Raw genomic sequence first — 23,101 nt, 5'->3', positions numbered from 1 at the left:
AATTGACCCCTGTGATCCTATACCCAAACCATATTGACTAAGATTTGGTACCCCAATAGAGTAATTATTACTTATTATGTTAGTATTTTAGGAAAAAATGAGTTATACTTACAAGTCAGGAGGTGAAAGTTTAAGACAGTTTGCTGCATACCATGTGCTCAGCATGAGGTGGCGGCCATTTTGAATCAGGCTTGGTCAATATCATTAATGTCCACATTTTAAATAATAAACAAACACAAAATCAATTAAACTAAATAATATCTTGTTTTATTTAAAACTTTTTTATTATTAACTAAGTATATCATAAATCATTTTCTTACGTGTGTGTTCAAAGTAGCCCTGTGATTCAAAGTAGCCCCAGTTTACGGAAACACACAATAACACATACACAATAAAAAAAAAACTGGAAATTTGACAAAGATACGAATGGGAAAATACTCAAACTTCGATGTCGTGAAGAGATCAAAGCAAGCCTCCTCACTCGATAAGTCCCCAAACAAGTTCATAAACTTGTGTTGCTTAAGACATGCGAGCATTGTAAAAAAAAAAAAAAACCGCTCGGGTGTACCGGAAATTTGCAAGCAGTCTGAAAACCTGTCTGAATGAGACTTAGCATCACTTATATTAAAGGGACAGAGAGCTGGTAGGTTTAGGTTGGTTTTGAATCTCGATCAAGGTATAAACTGTTACCTTGAAGTTTTGCATACAGGGTGATTCATCAATGTGTGTGTCATCCATCAAAAGCATGCTGAGATTAAGGACCTGTGCCCCAACATTGCTTATTAGTGGACATTAAAGATCCCATGATCTCTTTCATGAAGAGGAGGTGAGTTAATACCTGCACCCTGAACAAATTCTAAATACCTGCCCTAACCAGCTCTACTCAAATGGCCTCGACAACTGGTTCGCGAAAGATTTGGGCTAATGGTTCAACACGGCTCAACACAAAAGAAGGTAGGATTAATTGAGGCTATTTAAAGAGGTAGTAGTCGTTATATTAAAGGGACACTCCAGATTAGATTCTCAAACATATGTACATACCGTATCTCCATCATGGAATAATTATTCTGATGCAAAATAGAGTCCTGGATTACAGATTACAGATTACAAATTACAGACGTGGCTTGGATGTTATTTACCGAGCGGTTTTATGGTATGACCACGTCTGCACAAGTTACCCGATTGTGCCCGAACGTTGACTAATCGCGCTATGCTAGACCAATGAAGGAAAAATAAGACACACGGCTGGAATTAATACGACACGACACCAGGGATACGGTTCTCAAAGGTTGTTATTACAATAATGCGGAAGGTTTAGATTACAGGGACAAGAGGGAAACATAGGAAGGTGGGCACTTAAACACAATCTTATATTATTCCCAACAGACGACAGATAAACGGGACAAGGCTCACTCACACGGGGTTTGATGCAAAGGACAGGCGGGTAGCGATCGCTCCAGGTGCACCTGGGCTCAGGGCAGGATCACGTACGGTCCAGTTTAAGAGATGCGGTGGAGGTATTGCAGCGCTCGAGGGGTGGCGACTTCTCTCTCCAGGCTGGGGGCGCATCTGACGTCACATCCGGCGCGGGGCCGCGTATATCCGGCGGGGAGTGACACGCCCTCGGCTCGTTAGCTCCGCCTCGTGGAATCGGCACGTTGCTTCTCATTGGGTGCGTGGGGGGTTACTGGCTCCGCCCCTGACGAGGAGCTGACAGCCAGCCCCTTCGGGGTAACGCCGTGGAGCGTATGGTCATGGCGGGTAACCGAGCCGGTGTGAGGACGCACACTCCCCGCCCCTCTGTTGTTGTAGTCGTAGTTGTAGTTGTAATTGTTGTTGTAATTGTTGTTGTTGTTGTTGTTTGGGGAAGAAGATGGGAGGAGGTATGGGAAAGGTCCTAAACTCACTACTGATGCCATATAATCACATTCTGGTGCAACGAAGAGTCATAATTAATGGAAACGAGGCCTTAACTGACATAGATTAAGAATAACTAGGAAGATGTCCGAAAGTTGGCTACGTGTGGTGCGGTGGACCTGGGCACGACATTTAATGGGGGAATAAGGGGAAGGTCGGCTCTACTGATTGTTATTTACATGCAATGGGACTAGGGAATGGGGGATTGGGGAAAGTTGGGGAGTATTGGAGAAAATAGGGGAATATTTACAAGCGGATATGGAGGCCAAATTCCATATTCGCAACAATATGTACATACCGTATCTCCATCATGGAATAATTATTCTGATGCAAAATAGAGTCCTGGTGAAAAAAACAATGATGTGCTTTTGCCCACCAACCCAAAAAACATCATTTTCATGATCACATGGATGGGAAGCCTTTGTCATCCATAGCCTCTTCTTCAAGAAGTTGGCTGATGTAGGGGTAGATATTTGATGTCGACATAAAGGAGCAGAGAATTTAGCATAGGATTGTAGCATGGAGGTTTGCATGTGCCAACATCCTTTATTATCACATGGTTCTTTAACATTTATCTAGCCAGCCCCCACACAGAAGCACAAATCTTACTATAATTCACCAAATGTCCGTCCGTCTGTCCGTCCATCTGTCCGTCCGTCCGAAGGTACCGCAAAAACGGCTGAACCGATCGCAATGATATTTTGGGTGGGTAATCCTGGGATCTCCTGGAGTAAAATAGGGTATATTGTTTATCCAGTTTCAGCATTGGCCTCCAGGATTTTCAGGTTTGGACGTTATTTTTTTTCCCCCGGGTGCCGCACAAACGGCTGCACCGATCGCTGCACAGCTGCACCGATCGGCTGCACCGATCGGACTCGGTGACCTCGGACAAAGACCTTTTATAAGGACATGGGTTGAATCCCTGCTTGAGAGAATGCCAACCCCATCCCCGCCATCTCTCCAACTCACAATCCCACGAGATATGCGGAAAGGACGACCAAAAACCAATTATCTTCTTTTTGATTCGTATATAAACATCATTAAAAGCAAATAATGACCTCGGCCAAAGTTCAAACGGCGTGGGTTTAATCTCTACATGAGAGAAATCCACATAGTTATTTGGGTGGTGTATACGCTAACAAACCGCTGTCTCCATCGATCTTGCCAAGGCCGTAACACCTATCGGCTCAAAATCCTTTTAACTGTTGATTTGGTAGTTTTTACAATGAAGGAAACATTAACAATGTTGTTAAAAGTTTATTTTGCGATTGGAGTTATGTTGTTTGGAATGAAAAAAGATATATCGAGTTCAAGTAAATGACGACATGCCATGATGGTTTCTACTTTCTAAACATGTACGTCACAGATCGCCATATGCAGATTCGCCACGGACCCACGATCGATGTTTCCATACGTGAACGTACCCGTTTGTTTGCGAACGGGTACGTTTTTCATGGAAGTCCTTCACGAACTTGCTGTCCATGTCTGACGTGCGACTGAGGGTGCTACAAGAATGTGGAATTTATTGGTTTCATGCTTTAGCATTCGCTGTATCTGCATTGCCTGTTTGCTTCTGGCCTTCCACCCGTGCATAGCACAGGTATCTCACTAGTAAACAAACTACGAAATATGTCGTGCACAGCATGATACTTGCGAAATCCCTAAAATAAGTTGTTGGCCTATGATGACCTCGAAAATAATTGGTGGTTGAATTCAGTGTCCAGATATGCAAATACTCTTAAAATTTCAAAACAATCAGATGAAAATTGAGGATTTTAGAAATCTGGCTGATGTTGACCTAAAAAATAGTTGGGGGTTGAATTCAGTGACCAGATATGCAAATCCACTTCAAATTTCAAGTTAGTTGGATGAAATTGAGGATTTTATAAACTTGGCCTATGTTGACCTTTTGGCCTATGTTGACCTCAAAAATACTTGGTGGTTGATTTTAGTGACCAGATATGCAAATCCTCTTCAAATTTCAAGTCAATCGGATGAAAATTAGGGATTTTAAAAATCTGACAAAGTTAGTGAACTTTGGCCGATGCCCTTTGTTGACCTACAGACCTTTTGACCCCAAAAACAAAAGTCTTCCTGCTTATTGCCAACTCTACCACCTGGTGAAGTTTCGTGAAGATCAGTTGAAAATTGCGACCTATAGGCGACTGACATACAGACAAACAGACAGAAAAACAGACAGAACTAGAACGGGCACTCGGTAGAGCGCATACCTTCGCCGCAGCTACTGTTCTGTACTTGGCATGGGAGTGTAGGGAACAGAACAGTGAACAGTTTGGTGCTGATTTCATGCAAATCGGATAAGAATTGACCGAGTTATGACAAACAAGATCGGGCATTGAATTCTGAACATTTTGGCATTAGTTGCATGCCAATTGGATAAAAATTGACCGCGCTATGGTAAAAATACGATTTTGACCTTTTCGTGACCTTGACCTTGACCTTTGACCCGATTGCTCCCAAAATCTAATCAAATGTGTCCCGTATAATAACCAATCATCCCACCAAATTTCATGCAATTCGGTTGAATACTTTTTGAGTTATGCGAATAACATACACACACACACACACACAGACATACAAATAAATACACAGCGATCAAAACATAACCTTCCGCTTTTGCGAAGGTAATAATGCACAAGACCAACCAATCAATATAATTGAAAAATCTTCGATTTTTGCAAGGAACTAGAATGTTAAATCAAGTTTAGTTTACTCGAGTCACCTTATGGAAAACACAAACCAGCCAGGAGGATTCATGAATTCCACCCTGGAGGATGTTTTTAAAGACGTGTTCATGAAATTACATATTCAACATTTTCACCACATTAGCTGATGCAACATGAGGCAAAATGAGAACCACTTGTCAAACATCAACTCCAATCACACACTGCATCTCACTCATAGCAAATTACATAAAGCAAATGCATCCTGGAATGAAAATGGTCCCAGATGATCCTGAAAATCTATCCGTCTTGAAAACATAATGCTATAGCATTGTTTGCCTTATTCCCACTCTTAAATAGATTACTCCAATTACATTTCCCACAAGCAGCACCAGAATTGGAAAATCAATCTGAGTCAATTTCAAGAAAATCCTTCCTTTTTTCCAACAACATCATCTCAGATCATCAATTTGGTTTCAGACCAGGTCACTCCACCTTGGACATGCTGCTTCTACTCACCCAACAAGGTATAGAGGCCTTCAATGTCAGACATGAGATCAGGGCCATCTCTGGACATATCTCGTGCTTTTGATCAAGTCTGGCACTCTTCCTTACTCTCCAAACTCTCTGCCTATGGTATCCAATGTCAACTCCACACATGGCTTACGGATGTCCTCTACTCTCATAGGCAACGTGTGGCTCTCAATCCTTTCATCTCCTCTCCCTCTCAAGACCCCAAGGCAGTGTTATGGGCCCAATCCTATTCCTGATCTTCATCAATTATTTCTCTGACTCTCTGGAAAATCCCCTTTATCCATTTGCTGATGACTCTATCCTCTGCTGTAAAATACCTTATCCTTCAGACAGGTAGGCTACAGCCTCTTCCCTCACTTCAGACCTTGAAAAAAAAAATCACAAGCTAGTCAAGCACTTGGAACATGTCTTTTAATCCCGACAAATCTCACACTCTCACTATCTCTCTCCAAAAGGACCATCTGGCAAATCCTCCCCTCCTATCTACTTCCGTAACAATCCTCTTGAAAAAGTCATTCAACCTCCTGGTTCTCACTATCAGCCATGACCTTTCTTGGGCAAACTACATTTCAAAATTGGCTCCAAAGGCAGCTGCCGACTGCATATTCTCTGTTGTACAAAGTCAAAGTCCTTCACTGCCACAGCTGGACTCCTATCCACCTACAGGGCTTTCATCTACAGCTTGATGAAGTACTGCCCTACCCTCTACTAGCTCTTCCGCAAGCCTCAACTATGTATGCAAAAAACAACAACAAATAGTGAAATTAACTCACAGGCTGACTAAATAAAAGTGAAGGGCCTGAATGATTCTGACTTGTGGTTCACCGATATTGTATTCCTAGTGAATAATTCCTAATGACAGTTTTTATTTTAATTCCCACTGGATATGCATCACCTCACCTCGGCTATGCATCACCACAAACTCTGGTGAGCTCCATTCTCCAAGTGTTTTGGAGTGGGCGCACACTCGCACCCTGTAGCGAACACCCTCCGACAAATTCTGAACAAGCATCGATGTGCTATTCCCATGAACCTCAGCATGCTTTGGTGACTCAAGTGTCAGGCCACTTGACTGCCAACGTCGCCATTCCACCAGGAAGCCAGAAAGAGGTGAAAGAGATCTGGCCGGAGGTTCCCATGAAACCGTAAATGATGTTGGAGAAACGAGGACGACCCTCACAGATTGTGGTGCAGCAGGACCTGATTGGAAGAACCATTATCCCCAGAAGTTATTGACAGGAACATAAATCATACATATAAATTGCTGCTAGGCTGCAATGATCAAGAAAATTAGGATCATGAAAAAGCTAAACAATAGAAAATCGATGTTTAATGTAATAACAAAGGAGTGGAAGGGAACAAGTTAACATCATGGACAAACAAGAAAGACATGTAATAATTGCCAATATGTGTGATATTAGGGCACTGGCGTCACTAGAGGGGTGCGGGGGGTGCGGACCGCACCAGGTGACACTATCAGAGGGGGTGACACCAAATTTTTGCAGTGTTTCGGCAGAGATTTATTTATTTTTATAAAAAATATCCCTGTAGTTAGTTATAACAACAAAAACATTTTCCGTAAGCCCAGCTTACATGTATCAATATAACGACAAGGCTAAAACTCCATGCTAATTTACTTTTTGAACCTTCTAATGTGCTACGGTCAGAGCGGTCATTATTACCCATCTATCTATAATTCCAGTAATCTCTGTCTGTACGTTTGTCTGTGACCGCTGTTTCTCGACAACCACGGGTCCGATATACTTTTAACTTGCCAGGTATATTGCTGGGGACCCGAGGATGTGCCTTTTCAAGGTTTCATATTAATCGGACAATTACTTACCGAGCTATGTCCAAAAAACGATTCAACCAATCAGAGCAGCGAACGATCGCGTGTGCCGAACGTGGCGGGCACACTCTGCCTCGGATGGCACATTTGAGAGCGTATTCATTTATTTCACGTTTGCAAACTATGTTGGCGTTAAACTATGTTTTACAACTAATAAAAACGAATTTGCGATTCATTCGCTTTCCTGCGCGTTTGTGCACGCGATGGCGATTTCTTTACCAAACTCCGGAAGCCGTTCGCTTTGGACCAAACCATTGCATGTAAATAGAGGGGGGGGATTGTCACCACTCGCAAGCCGTTCGCTTTGGACCAAACCATTTCATGTAAATAGAGGGGGGGGATATAATTTTAGATATATATATAGTACGGGCATGCCCTAGTTTACAATAACGCTACGAATCACGTGGTTCGTCTGCACGCGCCACAAGCACGCGCTGTTTTCGTAGTCGCTGTTTTTGTCAAATTTTCTGGTGTTTTAGCTACAATATTGTGGTAATTAGTATTTGTGAACCTATATCAATAACATTTTTGAGAATGAAGTAGTAATTAAAGAAAAAGAAGGAGAAAATAAAAAAGGCTTTAGGCTTCCGCTCAGTTACTAATAATGTTGTGTAAAGCGCGGTGTTACGCGCGCTGTTTGTAAACAAGGAGGAAGCGGACAACGAGGTAATTTGTGAGAGTCTTTATTCAAAAGCCCACTGTAACACTGAGCTGCTCAGGGCTGCGCGCCCCGTGTATATCGTGAGGCCACGCCTCTCTCCCGGGCGTGGCCCACCCCCACTTGGTGTGCGGGGTGATGTCACCACGTCAGTGCTTTCGTGTCCGCAACATTGTAACTAATAATGTTGTAATTCAATGTAGAAAGATTTTACAAAACAATTTTGTTGTTAGTATTCATATAATCTAAGAAATATTACTGTAATGACTGCCAACCAGATGAGTTTTCATAACCAAGCAGACACATCTCCCTGCTCTCAAATGTTGTGTTTGTGTGCTTCCCCTTCTCTCCCCATCTTGTCCTCCGCTCCCTCTTTTTATATATTTTGTTTGTCTGGTGGATTTGTTTGTGAAGTAAATGCTAGCTCTTTCACGAGCCTCGATTCAGTATCCCAAAAAAAAAAATTTCATTTCGGTTTTGCCATGCTAAAGGTTATGGCGGTGTAGCAGCTGTGGGAATGAGGTTTTAACGGTGGTTCACACATTGTTTTTCTTAACAGCACTTGATTTTGATTGATTTTTTGATATTTTTGGACGTACACCGGCAACATTAGGCCCCATAGCTATTTCCATGTTTTAATTAGTGGTCTTTATAAGTTTCACGATATGGAGTGCGATAATGTGGTGACGCGATTTGTAGCGGCCATGTTTGGTCTACGAACCGGAGAACATCGTGCTGAGTGAACAACACTGAAGTCTTGCGAGAGATTAATTAAGGATCCATAGTTGGTATGTAATCGGTAATCTCATTCGTTTCCTTGATACATAAAACGTTTATCACATTGGTCGTTTATAGGACATTTGTTACTTTAGCTGGAAGAATTCGATGAAGAATGATGTGTAATCATTGTTAATGAATAATGTTAACGGTCCGTATTCGCCATTGCTGTTTTCTCGTACAGAACGACAAGAAGTGTAATTGTTTGTATCGAAGCCGAAGTTGTGAATTGCAATTTTTGTAGCTTGTAATGAGATCCGTCGGTAATTTCATGCTCGTTTCTCATGTTGTAGTTTCACGGAGCCACCGAATAAACATTAAACGGCTTCTGTACGAGACCCAAGGATTCCTGAGATCTCATTGGCGCAGTGCTCCTCTATTACATAACCTGAACCTAATCCATTAATGTATCTCATGTAACAATAAAGTTTAACGTTAAAATCAACATAATTTTGATGTAGTTCTTAAACGTTTTTACTTCGAATTTTATTGTTTTCTTACCGAATTTTCACTTTAACCACATGAAACGATGTAAATTTAACTACATTAAGGCTGTGCGTATGATATTGTAATTTAAAGGTGTAATTTTAATTTTGCTGGTTGTTTATGTCACTACTATTGCCATTACATTCAGTGATATACGGGAATTACGATTTACGAGTAACATTAGTACAAAAAACATTACTAAGGATTCTGTATGGTCTGGTACGGGAGGAGGTCCGTGGGGTGGGGGTGGGGGCTGTGGATGAGTGGAACACCATGAGTTACCGCACTGGGTGACACCAACCCTAGTGACGCCACTGTATTAGGGATATGCTGATGGTGATCCATGACTTTGAAACACTGCAGGAAAATGCAAGATTGGATGAACAGAGAAAGGGTAAATATTTTGGCAAAAGAAAGGAGAGTGAAAAAAAGTCGAGGCACGAGGTGAAAATGCACTTCGATATTTCAACAAAGATTGGGTTATTGGATTCATGTAAGCAATCCAAGGAATCTCAGATGACAAGCCAGGCAGGGCCATATAAATGGAAGGTTAGGATGGAGTTATTCAAACCATTCCATCAATTCATCAATATTTATTATCAGTTCTGCAGTGCCTGTTGTTGAAAGAGTCCATACGTTATAAGAGAGGAGGATCTCTATCAATCACCCTCTCTCTCTCTTTCATGACTCTCAATCATATATATAATAAATCTTTAACTATAATATGTATATAATAATATATATATACTGTGTATATCATGCACCACATGTGTAATTTGCAAACTAGATTGATCTGAAATTAATCAATAAAAATCAAGTTAGAACTAGAACGCCACTCAGTAGAGCGCATACTCCTGCCGTGGGTGGCCGCTGCTGAGCCCTATCTTCCAATGGTAAAAAAAATCCTTCAAAAAATTCCTGGATCCAGAATAATATCCTGAGCTTCACCAAAAACTAATCAATTCTTCCTTATCCCAAGGGCAATCATCCCACCAACTTTCGTCCAAATCCGTTCAGAACTTTTCCAGATATCTTGTTCACAAACACACGCACGGATGGACACAATCGAATGCATTACTCCCTGGCGGGAGTAATAATTCCTCTCAATCCCCTCCTCCATATTACATCACCTTCATTTTATCATGTTCATAAATAATTACTGAGACAAAAATTCAACATAAGGAGACTTATCTTTATATTAAGAAACTTCAAATTATTGTTTAAAACATGGTCTCACCAGAAGCATTGAGAAAAAAGCTGATTGGTTCAGAGGGTGACCCCTCAATGTCACAGCTGTACCCAACCACCTCCAACATGTAATCCTTTCCATGCTCTAGATCTGATGATTCCCAGGTGGAAGCCAACACAGAGGGGAGTGTGCTTACTTTCACAAGTTTGTTGTCATCCCCACGTCGCACCCGCACACGGTAACCAGCTTTGCCGGGCTTTCTCAAACTCTCCTCATGTTTGGAGGGAATCCAATTGACAGACACAGTGGTTCTGCCTTGAATCGTGACATTAGTAATGTGAGGTGTTGGGGGCACGGGTAAACAAGCTGTGTGCCCCAGTGACAATGGTCCTGGTTGACCTTTCCCTCCAGTCCCAGGACGTGAAAGAATGACACGGAGGCTGTAATTTGTGGACGCTTGTAGACCATTTAGTAGCACCCATGGCTGTCCTGTGGCTGACAATAGTGAAAAACAATGACGTAAGATGACAATATTCATTTCTCTCAATATGCTTTCAGCAAAACTGTCAATTTAAGATTGAGTGGATCATCCATCAAGGTATTAAAATAACCACCTTTAGAGGCCATTGATATGTACGCTTAGAGGCATCAAGAGGTATCAAGAGGTATAGAGGCATCAAGGTATTAAAATGGGTTGTGGAAAAGAAAAGATGATAAAATATAGTACGAAAAACCCTTTTGGCTTATTTGGCTGCATAGCACCTGCATCCCAACCTTACTGCACAATATGGAGTGTGCCTGACAAAGAAAGACCACAGGTATAAAAAGGAAACTGCAAATAGATAGGCTTGAATCATATCGCAGCTGATGTCAACACATGTTACCACCAATAAAATGAAAAATGGCACGGAGGGCACAGGGCAGAGCACAGTCAAAAAAATAATTCATGGAAAATATCAATGATGTTTTCACAGTGGTCCTAAAATTACCTATTGCATCTAAAATGGTGTAATTTTAAGAGAAACATTAAAACATGTCCATGACAACTTTCATCAACACATGGAGAAGACAATGAAGAAAGTTAAAAATAATTTTCAACCAAATATCAAAGAAAAGAAAAATAATAAACTACCCATTAAACTAAGAGTTGCAAGGTATGTAGCTACAGTAATACTATTTATTATTTATTTAACCATACCTTCAAGGATACCACGTGCTGCGTGTGAAACACCAATCAGACAGTTTATAATCGGGTCGTGAAACAAATCCAGACAAGACAGCTCAAAGGTCAGTGTGCTCCCTCGCCATTATCTCATGAGGTGACAGATTATTATTATTATTTATGATACATATTTGAGTGTGTCAAAACCCCACCCCTTTACCACCAAGTAACCCTGGCTGCATAAAAAGGAAGATCATCAAGTACTTTATTATAACCGGTGTGTACCCCGGTTTAGAATAGGTACACCGTATCCCTGCGTGACGTAAGAGGCGACTAAAAGGGTTGGCGTCAGGAAGGGCATCCGGCCATAAAAACATTGCTTCAAAAAGGGAACCATGACGATTACAATTACATGTGGGCAGGGTACAGCCCGAAGTACCCCGTGGGGGACCTCACTCCCTCTCGTCAAAACTCAAGGCGGGGAACTAGTCCATGGGCTGGATAGACCCACCGTGCACCGTGCACCCCCCCCCCCCCCCAGATTCCTCACCCACTGGTATATTTTTGTCCATTAGGGTCTCCTTAAAAAAAATTAAAAAAAACCACCTTTAGAGGCCATTTTTCCCCACAAAGCGGGGGTTGGCCTTTTTCGGGGACCGTGGTTGTTGTTGTTTTTCGGTCCCCTTTTTGAAGCAATGTTTTGAACATCAAGGTCTCCTTGATGAAAAAAAAGATGTTAACAAGGAAAATGTAGGGATGGACTTTATGTTATCACTCTATTTTCATAGGTACCCCCTAGACGACATTTTGCGATTTTTGAATATTTAATTTAAGGGGGTATGGTTACTTTTTTGGCTAGTATGTCAGTATCAACAATCTGATCATTACAATTTATATATCATTTAAAAGGTAATTGAATTACCTCTCCAATCCGGGATTATATCTCCAATCCGACTCCAAGGGTGTCCCAGAAATGCAAACTTTTGAAATGTTGCACGCTCGTGTGTTATTCCGGTTCTCTCACACTAAATACGTATTCACGTGAAATTTTGGGCGAATTGAGGAATATTTAGGGGTCCCGACAAAGTGAACATTTATGTGACGTTACTCAAAATTCATTATTTTTTTTAATATCCTCTTCTTTTCTCCCTCAGGTTGTGGACATGGCTACACGAGCCGCTACTAATATATGGCTGCTAGACAAGGCTCCAATCCAGGCAATCACCGGACCCCGGCTACCATCGAAGGAGCAAGTCCTCCTCCGCTACTACCACCACCACCGGGAGATGGGGAAGACGGCGAGGGGGAGCAGGAAGGCGGTGGTGGAGGAGGTTCTCCCATTCTGGTCGCGCGCTGGGATTCCGACAACTACAGTAACGCACGCAGGCACGAAGCTGTCAAAGCTGATAAAGACGTACAATGACCTCAAGAAGAACAAGAACAAAGACAGGCCGAAACATCGTATGGATGAGGAGATTTTCAAAGGAGACCTCCAAGATATGTTCGACCTCGCACACTCCTCCTCTCTCCAACGGGCAGACGTGAAGGACGAGGACAAGGAGTTCCTACGGAGTCAGAGAGAACACAGAAGTGAATCATGCATGGCTGGAATTGACATGGTGACAGTGAAGAAGGTGCAGAAGCAGGACGAACGCCAAACTGGACAGAAACGGTTCCGGGAACGTGAAGACCGCGACATTGCCAGGATGACTGAAAGGGCAGAAATCTCGAGCGAAACCAGTAGCAGCAGCAGCAATCCTGTGTCGACGACGTCATCACCGGCTCGTGGAACCCGAAGGCCGACGAAACGACTGAAGCAGTCGCCACGGATCTCCATGAAGGATCTTGAGCTCATTTCAACTTGGGATCGGGAGAAGTTGTCGGTACGGCAAGCAACGGCAACGTTCGCAGCTACCGCTCAATCTCTTGGAATGGACATTGGGAGTATGGCGGTCTCGAAGAGCACGGTCCATCGAGCACGAATTGCGGGGAGAGAGCAAGGCGCCAAGAAGATCGTGGAACTGCGGAACCAGCAGATACCTGACAGGTTGGTCCTGCATTGGGACGGAAATCTTCTCCCGTCGCTCTCTGGTGGTAACGAGGACCGCATCGCCATCCTCCTCACGGGGGAAGATGACGCCGAGTTCCTTCTTGGGGTTCCGGCAAGCTCAGATTCCACTGGCAGAAACGTGGCTGCAGTGGTCTTGAAGGAGGTGAACGAAGCGGGCGTCAGGGACAAGATCATCGCCTTCGCTTTCGACACCACGGCTTCGAACACTGGAATGGTGCAAGGTGCTTGCATTCGGATTCAGCAAGACCTCGAGCGAAGCTTGCTTTGGTTGGCCTGCCGCCATCATGTCCACGAGGTGATCCTCAAGGATGTCTTCGAAGCCAGCCTCGGCTCTTCCTCTGTTCCTGACATTGGAATCTTCAAACGGCTCCGTGATCGATGGTCCACCGTGGATTCCTCGCAGACAGACGGTCGAAACATCGGAGGACCTCGTACAGTTCTTCGCCACCAATGACACTGCCAGCAAGCTGAAGGAACGACGCATTGGCCTTCCTGAAGGAGGCTCTCAAGCAGGAGAACCATCCGAGGGAGGATTATGAAGAACTTCTACGTCTCTCCTACCTGTTCCTCGGTGGTGAAGGTCAAACCAAGCCATTCCGCCGTCCTGGAGCTCTCCATCAAGCCTGGTGGATGGCCAAGGCCATCTACTGCCTCAAACTTCAGATGCTGCAATCCCAGCTGTCACTGACTCGTCGAGAGAAGGCCGGAGTGAAAGGAGTGGCTCTCTTCGTCGCTCTGGTGTACTGCAAGCAATGGCATGAGGCACCGAGTTCTGTGAAAGCTCCGTTGAACGACGTGCTCTTCATCGAGATCCTCAAGACATACCCTGACCAAACCGTTGCCAAGGCAGCAGAAAAAGCCCTGCGACGCCACCTGTGGTACGTTTCCGAGGAAAACGTGGGACTTGCCTTCTTCGACTCAAGGATTGACGTGGAGGAGAGGAAGCGAATGGTCAAGGCATTGGACAAGCCCGCCTCAAAGAAGGAACTCAAGCGATTGCAGGGGAAAACGATGACGATGTCTACCTCCCTCTCGTCCTTCGTGACTTCGAAGACACGGTCTTTCTTCCAGAAACTCGACGCGGACGAGGGTTTCCTGGCAAAGGACCCGGCGTTGTGGGAGGAGGAAGACGGATTCAAGGACGCTCGGAAACGGGCACTTGCCCTCCGAGTGGTGAACGATGCCGCGGAGCGGGGCATCGCCCTAGTCCAGCGCTACCTGGGGTCCACGAAGTCTGCCGCACAGGAGAAGTATCTCCTCCAGTTAGTCCACCATCATCGGAAACTTGTGGGCCGGAAAAAGAAGGAGGACCTTCAAAAGAAGGCTTTCTGAATGGAAGCAATGAAAACTGTCAGTTTTTGTGTCCTTATAAGTTGATTTCTTACATTTTTTGATGTTTTCAGTAATAGTGCGTTTTTTTGAAGGTTGTGAACACAATGTTCAGTTTGTCGTGACCTCTAAATATTTTCCGATTTGCATTAAATTTCACATGAACCCTTCTTATGGATGTGCGAACATAATTAAAACACGAGCAAGTTAAAAAAACATGTTTCATTTTCCCCCCCTATGAGCTTGGGACACCCTTTGTGTATTAATCCATATGTATTAATATTTCAGCTACCACCACTACTCATACATCTACAGCCGTTCGAAGTGAATATATATCGACAAGTCTCATAAAACATCGAAAATATCCCCTCGTATACCAAAACATATTTTTTAAATTTTTTTAAAACAGGTACACGCTATAATAATGAGTATTTATAAGATGGAAACACATACAAGAAGATAATCAAAACATATTTTGACTTTCAGATTATCAGCCTCAGGAAAATGTGAAAAACCAAGATGGCCGCCAAATCGTCATACGAAAATCTGTAAATTCTCATATTTTCCCTCTCAGATGAGATACATACATGAATGAAAGTTCCTTTTCTATGTTTTCAGACCCAAGGAATCCATTTCCACCAGTGTTTAGAAAATAAGTACAACTTATCAAGATGTTGTCATGTTGTCATGTCAATAAGTACATTGTCATGGGGACCGCAAGGCTAACCCCCGCTCTAGCAGGGAAAATGGCCTTTAAAATGCATGTTGTTTGTTGTTATCAAGATGGCAGCCATGTCCAATTGAAAATTGCTAAACATTGGTGATAATTGATAATAACATGCAGTACTAAAATAACAAATACAAAACTATGTTTCGTAATCTTTCGTAACCATGATCAATACCAAATATGATCAAAATCCATTCACCATGTTCACATTTGCAGACTGCAGAGCGGTCGCAAGGAAATCTCTCGGACGCCGCGTAACCCTAAACCACGGTGTTCCCGACTTTCGTCCGGAGGATACAATATTTAATCACCCACAGAAATCAAATCAAAATACAAAGTGAGTGAGTGATATGGAAGTTTTACAACCCTGTCGACACCTTAATGGATCATATTATGGTTAAAAACATGTTGACTATGCACAATAACAACAACAAACAACCACCTTTAGAGGCCATTTTTCCCCACAAAGCGGGGGTTGGCCTTTTTCGGGGACCGTGGTTGTTGTTGTTTTTTTGGGTCCCCTTTTTATTGAAGCAATGTTTTATGGCCGGATGCCCTTCCTGCCGCCAACCCTTTTTGTCACCTTTTTACGACAAGCAGGGAATTTACCAGTGAACTGGTACTCAATTAGCCGACCTCGGAAGGATGACAGGCTGAGTCAACCCTCCTGGCGTTAATTCAGCGATCGACCGGGATTCAAACCCAGGATCCTTGGATCCTAAGCTGGCACCCTAGCCGCTAGCCCAACACCAACAACTAAAAATTGGTAAAACCAAGGCAGGTCAACTACCGAATGGCAAATAACAAAATACAAAGACTTATTTCATTATGGTAATACTGAATTAAATGACCAGGTAATTAATGTGGACAGTAACATGGTAAATCACATCTGCAGAAACATAATATACATAATTATATTGTGAAAGTATTCCTAATTGATTAACAATGTTTTTGCAATATCAAAGAGCAAACTCTTTCATGAAACAGCTGGCTAAGTGCCATCATCATCATCATCATCACTGTCATCATCGTCTTGCGAGAAGTCGTCGACTCCATCTTCATCCTCATCGGAGGCACCCAAATCATCCGAGTCCTCGGTGTCGGTATCACTATCTACATCCGCACGGTCGACTGGTAGTGCGTCTCCTTCAAACCACACCGGTTCAAGCTTGTCACCTTTTCCAACTTTCCAACCATTACCGTCTGCAGGATTTGGGACATCAGGTTGTGGAACGTGTGCCCTCTTCCAGATGGCCACCTGTTAGTTTACTCGCCTAATATGCCGATGCAGTACTGTTACGCAAGGGGGAAGCTGGCTGAGGTCAATATTCCGACCGAGATTAACTGCTCCATCAGGACTGCCACATTTCTCCTTAAGCATTGCGTAGCGTAAGTTGTCTACCTTCTTATACCGGGGTTTCCCGTAGATAGCACACGTGAATGCCTCCAATTCAGTGTACACAGCTTCAGGAACAGTCCATTCATCTACAAGGCTCGCTAATACAGACTGGAATGTTGGCATCTTTTGGAGCACTTTAATTGGCCGTATTTTCCCAATGCCCTTGAAGGCACTAGTGGTATCACAGTGCGTAAATGCATGTAAGGCCATCACGGCAGTGCAGAACTGTTGACCATAGCCATGTGCAAGATCTGTGACATTTATGAGCCGCTTTTTATTTCCAGAGCCTGTGTCGAATAGCAGTGTTACATCTAGGGTCGGAGCGTGATGAGCAATGAAGAACACATCGCCATCTGGACTTCGGATACGTACAACCTGGTATCCTCTCTCTTGTGCATAGAGACAGTATATGATGACTCGCGTGTCTGTCTCCTCTTGTGTTGAATACAGGGAAGTAATTTCAGTTCTTTTCATTGTGTTTCCATCATCTGAACTCAACATGTAGGCATGTCCTTCAACTACGACAACCATCTTATGCTGGAGCAGTTTTGAAGCGAATTCGTTCTCACTCCAAACATCACTCAGAACTTGGCTCAGTTGTATTTTGTTGTGATCATTCATTAAGAAGAGCTTCCAATTGATGGGTTTCTTTGTCAGTGGTCCACGGATAATCAACTCGTCTCCGCATCCTCGTCTTTCACGTTCAATCCCCTTCGCCGATTGAGCTTTGTACATGTCTGTGCTGAATACAACGTCGTTCTGCTTGGGCATAGCATCATATATTCTGTAAGCGATTTGTTGGAAATTGCCTGGGATGTCCTGCAAGGTGTGAAATAAGGCATTGCCATCTTGAATAATTAGGGTATCAGCTCTTGGTAGTGGAAGATCTTCTGTATCCTTCAGGAGATATTGCAGACCCTTCGCTTTGTCTGTCTTGGCCAGGAATCCGTCTGCGGTAGCCATGCTGTATGGAACTGGAGTGATAGGGTATCTCATCAAATTTTCGACGGATCCTGGATATATTTGGTTCGGCATGACTGATGGTAGCGGGCTTCACTTGCAAATAGATCGTATCCCTTGATGCGACGCAACATGTCATCGTCTGACTTTTTCGTTGCCACTTTCAAGACATTTTCGCCACCGCCAAACTCAAACTTCCATGTCGCCTCGGTGGTCCAGCTTCCATGTTGCTTGACCTTTTTTCGTCCTTGCTTGTTGCAGAAGATGCAGTCAGGCTGGAAGATAACTTTGTCTGTGTCGTCGGATGAACGTCTTGTTGGCCGAGATGTACCAGATCGAGATGTACTGGGCTCATCTACAGAGGAAGCTCCGCATAAGCGATTGAGGTTCATGGTGAACCTTTGATAGCAGTGACGGTGGTAACCATGCCGACTTGTGAGTGTGTCTGGAACCTGGGAACAGACATCGGGCATTCGATACGGAGACGTTGCTGCTTGTGAGAGTCGTTTTTTGCAAATCTCTTGAAGCTTGTCGAGTCTTTCTTGTGTAAGGTAAGTGAAGTTTTCCGGCGAAGAGTCTGTGAAATGGATGACACAGATATCAGGCTGATCTACAGGGTCATCTCCACGCTCTTGTTCACATTTGCGTCTTTTAGTCTGTTTCATCTTGATCACGGGCTACACATCGTTATGGAACATATACCTGAAATGATACAAAAACAGGATTCGGTCATAAACTGTACAAAACAACCTTTCATTGTTGTAACGATAATTTCACTATGGTACAAAAATGTTAAAACATAATTGATGTTTAGCAATTTTCAATTGGACATGGCTGCCATCTTGATAAGTTGTACTTATTTTCTAAACAAATTGGTGGAAATGGATTCCTTGGGTCTGATAACATACAAAAGGAACTTTCATTCATGTATGTATCTCATCTGAGAGGGAAAATATGAGAATTTACAGATTTTCGTATGACGATTTGGCGGCCATCTTGGTTTTTCACATTTTCCTGAGGCTTATAATAATCTGAAAGTCAAAATGTTTTGATTATCTTCTTGTATGTGTTTCCATCTTATAAATACTCATTAATAGCGTGTACCTGTTTAAAAAAAATATTTAAAAATATGTTTTGGTATACGAGGGGATATTTTCGATGTTTTATGAGACTTGTCGATATATATTCACTTCGAACGGCTGTAGATGTATGAGTAGTGGTGGTAGCTGAAATATTAATACACCATTGGAGAGGTAATTCAATTACCTTTTAAATGATATATAAATTGTAATGATCAGATTGTTGATATTGACATACTAGCCAAAAAAGTAACCATACCCCCTTAAATTAAATATTCAAAAATCGCAAAATGTCGTCTCGGGGGAACCTATAAAAATAGGGTGATAACAAAGTCCATCCCTACATTTTCCTTGTTAACATCTTTTTTTTCATCAAGGAGACCCTAATGGACAAAAATATACCAGTGGGTGAGGAATCTGGGGGGGGTGCACGGTGGGTCTATCCAGTCCATGGACTAATAGTATTGGCCCCTCTTGTAGCTATATACAATTATACTTTTTTTTTTTTTTGTTTGTAGAACGAACTATCATATAAACCAGAGTCAAGAACATCCAGCAGAGGAATTTCAAGCTTTTACAGAATGATCCTGAAACTGTCTCGATTTTCCCAATACTGATTCATTTATTTTCCTAGTTAAATGAACTATTACTCTTTGACCTTCCACCAGGAACATTCAAGTGTTCACAGAGTCTCTAACACCTGTCCTGTCATCAAGAAAACCATTTTCCTCTCGGGACCCAAAAGCAGGATTAAAGTCACGTACCATATTGATAGCACCTCCACGAATGTGATATATGGAATCATGTGCACTCTCTGCAAACAAATCTACATCAGTGAAACGAGGTGATTGCTTCCGTGAGCACTTGCTCAGTGTGCAATCCAACATCACTGACCTCTCCAATCTGGCTGCTCGACACTTAAACCGGACATTCCTTCAGCCACCTGGCATTCTCTGCTATCTTCCTCTATTTCAACAACACAGAAAGTCATAAACGCAAAGAGCAAAGCAACATCTGCAGGGTCGCGTTAAATCACCATGGGATCAACAACATGTTCATTCATTCAGACCTTCCATCTCTTGCAACGGTTCAAATTGGATCACTTTTCAAAGATGTTTTAGTTGATTTATCAAATCTTCTGTCGTCACTTGTTGGTTTTTTTTTTCTTTCCTTATTATTTTCACTTTTCTTCCAGCCACAGTTCCCTTGAATTTTAACCCCTGCACCCAGTCCCTCCCTGTCAAAATCAGTCATTCTTACCCCATATGCCCTTTTACCCCTGATCCCACTCAGACCATCTGACTCACCTCTCTACCCTATACAACCCTCACCCCTATCCTATACAACCCTCACCCCTATCCTATACAACCCTCACCACTATCCTATACAACCCTCACCACTATCCCATACAACCCTCACCACTATCCCAAACAACCCTCACCACTATCCCAAACAACCCTCACCACTATCCTATACAACCCTCACCACTATCCTATACAACCCTCACCACTATCCAAAACAACCCTCACCACTATCCTATACAACCCTCACCATTATCCGATACAACCCTCACCACTATCCTATACAACCCTCACCACTATCCTATACAACTCTCACCACTATCCTATACAACCCTCACCACTATCCTGTACAACCCTCACAACTATCCTATACAACCCTCACCACTATCCTATACAACCCTCACCACTATCCCAAACAACCCTCACCACTATCCCATACAACCCTCACCACTATCCTATACAACCCTCACCACTATCCGATACAACCCTCACCACTATCCCATACAACCCTCACCACGATCCTATACAACCCTCACCACTATCCTATACAACCCTCACCACTATCCGATACAACCCTCACCACTATCCCATACAACCCTCACCACGATCCTATACAACCCTCACCACTATCCAATACAACCCTCACCACTATCCTATGCAACCCTCACCACTATCCCATCCAACCCTCACCCCTATCCTATACAACCCTCACCACTATCCTATACAACCCTCGCCACTATCCTATACAACCCTCACCACTATCCTATACAACCCTCACCACTATCCTTTCTCTTCGTTTTGCAGTGAAGGGTTAATGCCCGAAACGTCGGCTTGTACTTGCTTTCCATGGTGGTCATAGTGCATCTCAATCAACGTTCTGTTGATTTTATTCAATATTGTACGAACTGTAGCCTATTTTTGTGGGTGATTAAACATGCCTCACATTTTGTGTTCATGTACTCCTTGAATATCGTCGGTTTCTCAGAAATATTCCCATTATCAATGTAATAACAAAGGGAACAAGTACAAAAAGTTTTAATTAAAACAAAAGCCGCGTCGATGTTACACAATGCCTCGATGCAGCTGTGTTATAGGCACAGGACGTCGATGTTATAGGCACAGGACATTCCTATTGATTCGATTACTTGATGTTATTTTTGTGCAAAGTGAAAATATATCTCGGCAATTTCCCGTGTGTGGCGACGAATTTTTAATATATCTCGGCATTTTCCCGTCTGTTATTTCGGGCGGTGTATGACTGACCATGCCGCGATTGAAAAAAATATATATCTCGGCAATTTCCCGTATGTGGCGACACGTGAACGAAGCTATGCTCCTCTCTCCACATTATTGTGACGACGTATAAATTAAATATTTCATCGTGACGATTGTCATCAAATGGACGAATTTTTAATATATCTCGGCATTTTCCCGTCTGTTATTCCGGGCGGTGTATGACTGACCATGCCGCGATTTAAACAAAATATATATATCTCGGCATTTTCCCATCTCTTATTTCGGGCGGTGTATGACTGACCATGCCGCGATTAAAAAAAAAAAATAATCTCAATGGACTTGAAGTTACAGGCCTTTGAGAATTCATTTCGTTCTATAAAGGGCAACTTTCATCGGATTTTCTTCCCGTTTTTTTTCAACCGAGTCTAAAACTATGTTGGCGACTGTGAAAAATGAAATGATATATCGAATTTGATTTGAAATAAAACTGTGTGAGAGAGGAAGACACCACGGGCCTACAAAACAGGCCTCAAAGCTATGCGAGTTAATAAAACTAGGGCATTGCCCGTACTATATCTATATCTAAAATTATATCCCCCCCCCTCTATTTACATGAAATGGTTTGGTCCAAAGCGAACGGCTTGCGAGTACGGTGACAATCCCCCCCCTCTATTTACATGCAATGGTTTGGTCCAAAGCGAACGGCTTCCGGAGTTTGGTAAAGAAATCGCCATCGCGTGCACAAACGCGCAGGAAAGCGAATGAATCGCAAATTCGGTTTTATTAGTTTTAAAACATAGTTTAACGCCAACATAGTTTGCAAACGTGAAATAAATGAATACGCTCTCAAATGTGCCATCCGAGGCAGAGTGTGTCCTCCACGTTCGGCACACGCGATCGTTCGCTGCTCTCTGATTGGTTGAATCGTTTTTTGGACATAGCTCGGTAAGTAATTGTCCGATTAATATGAAACCTTGAAAAGGCACATCCTCGGGTCCCCAGCAATATACCTGGCAAGTTTCAAGTATATCGGACCGGTAGTTGTCGAGAAACAGCGGTCACAGACAAACAAACAAACGTACAGACAGACAGACAGAGATTACTGGAATTATAGATAGATGGTGGATATTTGTTTATATGAAGCCTCTCCCAAAATGGGTGGAGCTATGGTTCCCAGAATGGGTGGAGCTTTGAGGTTTTGTCTTCTCTGCAAGAACAAGAAGAAGAACAAGAACAAGAAGAACAACAACAACAGCAGAGGGCACTCTATGAGCAGCGTCTGTGACGCTGCTAAAAATTGTTCGCATTAATGAATTGTCAAAGATAGATGACGCACAGTTAGTTCTGTGTGGAAAGCAAGTACATTAGTGTGGTTACTTGTACAGAATCTGAGGGAAGTTTCCCAACATGGAAACGTTTTTTTACCTCCACCACCAAAGGTGGATGGAAGGTTGTCTTCAATCCTGTTTGTCTGTCTGTCTGTCTGTCTATGGTTGTGAGCAGGAGATCTCAAAACGTTATGGACGGATTTGGTGGACAGGTTGGGTGTGTGACCAAGACAAATTGATTCGATTTTGGTGAAGATCCGAGTTTTTTTATTTATTATTTAAGTCATTCTTCCAGTAATCTCTGTACGTTTGTACGTTTGTACGTTTGTACGTTTGTACGTTTGTTTGTCTGTGACCGCTGTTTCTCGACAACCACGGGTCCGATATACTTTTAACTTGCCAGGTATATTGCTGG

General features: G+C 42.9%; 1 protein-coding gene across 9 annotated transcripts in view; it reads right to left on the bottom strand.

Annotated features, from left to right (window-relative positions):
- Nucleotides 1-23,101, bottom strand: part of LOC137430556 (angiopoietin-1 receptor) — a 352,893-nt gene that overhangs the window by 194,055 nt on the left and 135,737 nt on the right. For 7 of the 9 annotated variants that reach the window (XM_078779299.1, XM_078779303.1, XM_078779304.1 and 4 more), the window contains exons 11-12: nucleotides 10,143-10,589; nucleotides 6,036-6,335 (exon numbers count right to left, since the gene is read on the bottom strand). In XM_078779299.1, the coding sequence (XP_078635425.1) occupies nucleotides 6,036-6,335; nucleotides 10,143-10,589 (747 nt within the window). The remainder of the gene's footprint in view (nucleotides 1-6,035; nucleotides 6,336-10,142; nucleotides 10,590-23,101) is intronic. The other 2 variants (XM_078779309.1, XM_078779328.1) reach the window with 1 other exon arrangement.

This window comes from Myxine glutinosa, chromosome 1, assembly GCF_964187855.1.
Source record: "Myxine glutinosa chromosome 1, kmMyxGlut1.1, whole genome shotgun sequence".
NCBI classification, from domain to species: domain Eukaryota; kingdom Metazoa; phylum Chordata; class Myxini; order Myxiniformes; family Myxinidae; genus Myxine; species Myxine glutinosa.
The sequence above is the reverse complement of the archived record's forward strand: the minus strand, read 5'-3'. Positions and strand labels throughout refer to the sequence as shown.